Source organism: Seriola lalandi, unplaced genomic scaffold (genome assembly GCF_002814215.2).
Source record: "Seriola lalandi dorsalis isolate HSWRI2012SDOR001 ecotype SW California unplaced genomic scaffold, Sedor1 jcf7180002054294, whole genome shotgun sequence".
Taxonomy (NCBI): Eukaryota; Metazoa; Chordata; class Actinopteri; order Carangiformes; family Carangidae; genus Seriola; species Seriola lalandi.
Window position 1 is genome coordinate 446,571 of NW_019524847.1, and position 7,528 is coordinate 454,098.

The window sequence follows — 7,528 nt, forward strand, 5'->3', positions numbered from 1 at the left end:
TAAACTATTTATTAAATGTTCATATACCACTTCTAAATGCTAAACAGGGGAACTTGAAGTAAAGTGTTACCAAAGAGCATTGCTAATTTTTAATAGGATAAATGTTCTCCTGCATCTCTATGGCAGGCCCTCACCCTTTGGAAAAAAGGATGGTGGTAATGATAAAGGTAGAGGGACACTTTCAATAGAGGCAAATTATATGCTTCTATATATATTCTATGGTACAGTACGTATAGCTCACATAAAAAGATCCAGGCTTACCTTAATAAGCTGGAGAGCAGCAATAATACAATACAATCTCTCAGGAAAATTATGAATATCATAATCTCCAACTATGGCCCAGTCCATGCAGCAGTACCCAAAGCAGTTAAACATACATTTTGGAGCAATAAGAATTTTGTTGATTGTTTTTATACTGGTACTTGATTGTTGCTGCTTGGCACAAAATGTGATAGTTTGCGTGATGTGTGTGTCTGAGAGATCTGAAGGCAAAACAAAAGGTTCCTTCAAGTAGGTTTAATATGTCTGTTGTTACAGTGCATCACGGAAATGTTTCATTTGATAAAAAACAAACAGGATTATGAATCAAAATGTTGCCACTTCAGTAAAACATAATTTCAATACTGTGTAGTGGTGTGCTTTTCTATGTTTTTCATAGTACTGTTATTGCTTCATTGTTGATTTCGCTTCAGATTCACTTAATTCACTGTACTGCAATCTGTTATCCAGACCACAGTCCAATCACTTCAAATATAATCAGAGAGCTGGTCAAAATGTACATCATTATCATGGAATCACAACACAAATGAATCAAGTTAAATCATGGAAATTATTTGTTTTGAGGTATTAGAGCAGATACTGTAAACAAAGTAAGTGTATGGCACAATCAGTAAATATGGAAGTGACTGATGTTGTCCTGATGACTGGGATGTCAGCAGGTTTCCAGAAGTTTTCTGAACTCCTGTTTGATGCAGCTGTAGATGGGATGGTAGAAGCGCCTGTCTGACGCCATGAGGTCAGTGACGATCTCCGTGTGGTCGACTCTTGGCAGCAGGTAAAGCGACACCTTCACGGAGAGCGAGTTGAGAAGCTCAGAGAACTTTGTGGAAGATTCAACAGGAACGATGATGTCAGTGGTCCCATGGAGCAAAGCGAACGGAGGCACTCTGTCACCCAGAAATGAAATTTAAAAAAGATGCCCGTCAGTCAAAAATGCTCATATTTGTATTTCAAATAAATTAAAGATGCAATAGATTTAAACATCAGTGTTGTTAAAGCTAATATAACCTTTTGTCTCACCTGTTCAGTTTGTCCTGGCTGAGTTTCTCCAGTAAATGTGTTGGTGAATAGTACGGAAAGTTTTCCACTCCATTCATGGCTTTGTGCATGGTGGACACGTACTCAACTGCTCGCTTTTGCTCATGCTCATAATGGTCCATGATGTTGTAGACACCACTCAGACCTGTCCAGGAAATATCAGAGATTAACCAACTCACACAAAATCCTGGCAATCAACTGTATGAAAATATGAAGGAGGCAGTTCTACTGATACCTCTGAAGAGACAGTTCTACTTTTTTGTTTGAAGAACTTCACTGCCCTCAGTTCATAGCAAAGACAATGAAAACATGAACAATTCAGAAGCCACTAATTTATCTTTGTGGCTCACACATTTATTTAAGTTGGGTTTTCATTAGCACGAAATATGGCTGCGACCGTGACTGAAACTCTGTGATGCACAGCGCAGTTATCCTTACCAATAACTCCCTTTGTCGCCTGGGTAATGTCCCGCTGTTTACTGGCCTCTATGAAAAGCTCCTCTCTCGTGTCAATGAGAAACAGCGTGGTCAAAGCACACAAATGTGCACCTGCTGAATGGCCAATTAACACAATGTTGTCCTATAAAAGACAGACAAACAAGACAACAACATGAGCCGTCTTAAAGCAAAAATAAAAAATTATCATTACTGTACAATATTTTATGTGTTTACAAATTAGAAACAGATCAGAGCTAATCAAACCAGTGAAATTATTTTCTTCTATTCTCTGCATTAAAAAGGATCATCATAAATTGGAAGTGGATTTAGGCTTTATATGATTTCATGAAACCTTTTAAAAGTTTTCTTTCTTTCGGGAGTTTATAATAACTGGTCAATTTTTGCCAATATAATCTGATAGTTTTACTCAATTTCCAGGGAATACTTCAAGATATTTCTTACTTTGTCAAAGTTGAACTTCTGTCCACTCTCTTGGGCCCAAACCAAGCAGTCAGCAATATCTTGGACCATCCCTAAAACGTTCCCCTGGCGATCAGATGAAACCCGCAGTCAGCTCAGATACCACAGTGACATTTATAATTACATTTCTTATCTGCCATTTGGGTTACCGCAGTATAATTCTCAGAAGTACTGTTCATATTCCAGTCACTCTCACTGTCCACATGTGCTAGAAATCTTTAACCGGAATGTCATTAGGACAACTGTATTTTTCTGACCTTCGGATAGGTGCAGTAATCAGGACAAACGACGGCTGCACCCAGCTCTTCAGCCATTTGCCTGGCCAGCAGACAGTAAATGGATCTTTCTCCAGAGCCCCATGCACCGCCATAGATGAAAACCACCAGTGGTGCAGGCGCATCTTCCTTCTTCTCCATGTTTGGAGGGTGGTACAAGTCTAGCTTGTTGCCTCGGCGGCCAAATGTGATCGCCTTTGGGGCGTCCAGACACACAAAACTTTTGGTATTACATAGTACATTTTTCAATCAAGTGGTGAAACTGAGACAAATGTAACTGTTATTATTTTAGGTATCTAGAGAAATGTCTGGTCCCTTTCATGCAAAGGCACATATACACATAAACTCACAGATAAAACAACCACACTTTCCTTTCTAGCTTCTCCTGAACTCACCTTCTCATAATGCTTACGGTTTTCGTCATTCTTGTACCATGACTTCCACTGAAAGTAAAGTCTCCCATACTGCAGATATTTGAGAGTTTCCAGCACAGCTCTGGTCAAACAGTATATTCGCCTGATGGAGAAGCCAAAAAAAAAAATGAGTAAAAAAACAGAACAAAACTATATTCTGTGGGACAAAGACCAGATCTGAGGCATTTTACAAGTTACCTTGGTTTTAGAGCTTCTATGTACTTCTTATATCCAGGCTTATTGGGCCATCCGTAAATCCACTGGGCAGCTAGAGAGATGGAGTATGGGAGACCCACCAACAGGGCGCCCACTGTCATGGGCAGTGACATGTGACATTTTAACCCTGACCTTTAAAAGTAAAACATGTATATATTAAAAGATATTTCTCTTTCAAAAGTAATGTCACTCATTGCTCTTCGAAATGTTGTATTTGAAAGGCTCTTACATGTTGTGCTTCAATCTGTCTGGCTCACCTACAAAGGACAAGGAATGTAAGTCACAGGAAAACACACTGTTTGTTTTACTGTTATCAGGTTGTGTAAAACGATAATGCATCCCAACCAAGGTGTATGCTGTGTTGCTCTTTAATAAGGCACCCTTTGTAAACAGTTTCAGTTGTAACTATTGATTTTAATTAATGTTTAGTAAATTATTTACTAAGGCTTCATAGATCAGCTATTAACAAATACAATTTCTGCATCACAGGTTGTGTTCATCATCATCCTCCGGCTTTTTAGCTCGTGTTCACCAGGTAAAAGCTGCAACAGATTGTTTTGTTTGACCCCTGAACATTTAGAGGAGTGCTTCAGAGCATCTGCACAAAAATCTTATAATTACTTTAATAATAATAAGTTAGTGCTGTTTACAAGTAAAGATTTAATGGATGGAACTTCTTTCTTATTCATAGTTACAGATGAATTACTAAGTTTTTCTGGTGGCTTTAGAGAGTGAAACACCTGTGACTCTAATTATTTGACTCTTTATTATTACTGACTCATTAACATTAGTAACAGCTTGATTAATGGCTATTTGGAAACTAATTAAAGACAATTGTTATCCTTAATTAATAACTTAATGACTCACCAGGCAGTAATTGATGACTTATGGCTTATCTATAGGGTATTAATACAAATTGTATTATTATTGTTGCTGTTGTTATTATTAATAATAATAATAATAATAATACATTTTATTTACAGTACAAACAGTAAAATAAATAGAATGGCAAGAATGAGGCATTTGATACAAAATAAATTAGAAGAAATATAATTGCATACAGTAAATATGATTGCGTTGGATGCTACGGTTAGAGTTAAACACAATAGGTAAGTTTGAAGAGGCATGTTTTAAGGTGGGATATGAAGGTAGAAAGAGAATCGATATTACAGATGTCTTGTGAAAGTGAGTTGCAAAATTGAGGGGCTGAAGGCTGAAGGCTCTAAACCCCATGGTAGTCAGACGGGCCGGAGGTACAGTGAGATTAATGGAAGAGGAAGATCTAAGAGTACAGGCAGGTGTGCAGATATGGAGTAGATCAGAGAGATACAGAGGTGGTTGGATCTGAAGTGACTTGAAAGTGAGAGGAAGACTCCTGAAATCAATATGGTGTTTAAGAGGGAGCCAGTGCAGCTGCTGGAGGACAGGAGTAATATGTTCATTTGAAGGGGTTCTGGTAACGATACAGGTGCTGCATTCTGAACCAGTTGAAGTTTATGGAGAAGTTTGTGAGGAAGACCAGCGAGGATAGAGTTACAGTAATCAATGTGAGATGCAACTAAAGTGTGTACAAGAATAGCAGTGCTATGGCCTGGGTGAGGTTATTGATATGTGCAAATCATATAAACCATTAATAAAGAAATGAGTTACAACTTATAAACTCTTGGTACCCAGTTTTCTTTACATGTATACCAGGGTGCCCTCTAGTGAGCCTTTACACAATAACAATGAGAGCTTCATCAGTGCTGCTTAGACTCTGCTAAAGAATCACACAAAAATCACATGACCCTTTGCTGAGGGGCTACTTACATTACACAGGGTTTCTGCAGAGTATTGCACAGAATGATTGTTGATGAGAGAAAACCATTAGGGACAATATGGCCTACAATTATTTATTAACTATATTAATCTATAGACAATTATATCACATTTTTGTCATTACCTCGCAGCCTCAAGCCTCTGTAAGAATTGCCTGTTAATACCGAGTAACAGGAAGAAGTAAAACGACCACAAAGGAGAGGCAAATCGACTACAAACAATGAAGCTCCTACAGTGCATTCAGAAAGTATTCAGACCCTTTCACTTTTTTCACAATGTTGCAGCTTCATGCTAAAATTGTTTACATCCATTTTTTCCCTCATCAATCTCCCCTCAATACCCCATAATGCCAAAGCAACAACAGAATTTTAGAAATTTTTGCAAATTTATTAAAAATGAAAAACTGAAATATCACATTGTCATAAGTATTCAGACCCTTTACTCAGTACTTAGTTGAAACTAAATTCTTCTTGGGTGGTGCGACAAGGTTTGCACACCTGGATTTAGGGATTTCTGCCATTCTTCTCTGCAGATCATCTCAAGCTCTGTCAGGTTTAATGGGGACCGCCAGTGGACAGACATTTTCAGGTGTCTCAAGAGATGTTCGATTGGGTTCAAGTCAGGGCTATGGCTTGTCCCTAAAAGCCACTTCTACTTAGGGTCATTGTTGTGTTGGAAGGTGAACCTTCAGCCCAGTCTGAGGTCCTGAGCGCTCTGGACCATGTTTTCATATAGGACAACTCTGTACTTTACTCTGTTAATTTTTCCCTCAACCATGATCTTTGCTGCTGAATAATCACCCCACAGCATGAGGCTGCCACCACCATGCTTCACTGATATGCTTCACTGGTGGGAAGGTATTGGGCAGGTGATGAGCAGTGCAGTGCCAAATATGGTGTAGAAACATCTCAAAAATGATGAAAATGGGAGGCACGTGAGCTAAGTTTCAAGTGTCTGAATACTTCTGTCAATGTGATATTTCAGGTTTTCCTTTTGAATAAATTAATATTAAATTAATGTTATGTTGTTGTTTATTAAAATTTTAATTAAATTTGACACTTGCTCATTAGGGGTCAATTGTCTTCCTAGTTATGTTACTGTCTAAAGCAGGTAATAATAAATATTCAAACCATTTATAAATGGACAGAAAGACTTTATAATAGGCTACATTCTAAGGCCTGTTTTGAGGGAATCGCATTACAGTTGTTTCAGACTTCAAGACTGGTTACATCCTAAAATAATGATGGTTAGGTAATAGCTACAGGAAGGCTACATTTACATCAAAGCAAACATAATGTGGTATCAGCTTTTTACAATGTCTTTATGAAGTTAGTAAGACCACTCTCTAAATTTCAAACACTGACACTAGCTTAGCAGCTTTGTAGTGTTTGCTAAACAGTGATGCCTCGGAAAACAACGGGAATATCATGAATACCGGAAACCAATGTAAACATACCAAAATGTGATCATATAGAGCGCTTTATGTCGAAGCCCATGTCCCGGGTTAATGTGGTTTGTTATTAAATTCGTTGTGTCGGAGAGAAGTAGCGATGCCGTGGATGAACCTCTGTCTGTCCTTCAGAAAACCGGTGTTATGTCTGGCAGACACAAACAAAGATGAAAAAGGCTCAACGAGAGAGAAATCCTCCTCAACTTCCGTGTTGGCAATGACAACTAGAGTTGGGCTATTGTTAAATCTACGAGGCAAAGGTTTTGATGTAGTGGGCATGGCGGACAGATGACCGATTTCTATCTTGAAACAATCAACATCTCCTCTCTGATACTCCGGAAATACATAAATACAGAGGAGCTCCACCCGTCACCATGAAATGTTTTGTGTTTTGCTTGGAAAATGACTCAAACCATTATTAAAATAGTTGCCAATTATTATTTTTCAGGCAATGGATTAATCACTTAATTGACTAATCATTTCGGCTCTATTAGTATATATACATTAGATTAGGTTCAGTAGTTTATTTCATAACAAAACTTGCTGCCAAATATATGTTGGAGAAATTGCAGTATTCTCCTCTGAAGTGAAATTAAGTAGACGTATGAAGTAGCATGAATAGAAAATACTCAATTAAAGTAAAAGTACCTCAAATTTTTACTTAACAATTATGTATGTACTCAGTTACCACTGGTTGTTTGTATGGTTTATTGGTGGTGATCTCGTGTTTTTATATATATATATATATATATATAGTATAGTATAATTCAAGCCTGGAAACTTGCAGGAGGACCTTGATTTAGGATTTATTTGTTTTGTGATGTTTATTGAGGCTCTGAGTTTAGGTGACATTTATGTCAAATTTGTCAAAAGCACGGGACTGTGTGAAATGTGGTTGAAATCCATATAGGATAGAGTGAATAAAGGTAAAGGTGAAACTATGTTATTCTGAGGGACCTTGGAGCTCACAGGTACCTTCTTCGAGGTGCACTAATTTACAGTAATTAAAAATATCAAGCATTGATTGATAAACATCACAAATACTAAACATCATCATGCAATTGCATTTTGTCAACATTCATCCAACACTGAAGTTTAATCCCTGGCTGTTTCCACACACA

General features: G+C 37.7%; 1 protein-coding gene across 1 annotated transcript; it reads right to left on the minus strand.

Moving 5' to 3' along the window:
- Positions 1 to 501: 501 nt before the first annotated feature.
- On the minus strand, positions 502 to 6,564 carry LOC111654887 (uncharacterized). The gene is made up of 9 exons (XM_023406053.2): positions 6,414 to 6,564; positions 3,369 to 3,396; positions 3,122 to 3,271; positions 2,906 to 3,026; positions 2,493 to 2,705; positions 2,218 to 2,301; positions 1,756 to 1,897; positions 1,300 to 1,462; positions 502 to 1,166 (listed from the first exon to the last, which is right to left on the minus strand). Coding segments are annotated over exons 2-9 (1,110 nt in total). The 5' UTR covers positions 3,371 to 3,396; positions 6,414 to 6,564; the 3' UTR covers positions 502 to 931.
- Between the last annotated feature and the right edge of the window lie 964 nt (positions 6,565 to 7,528).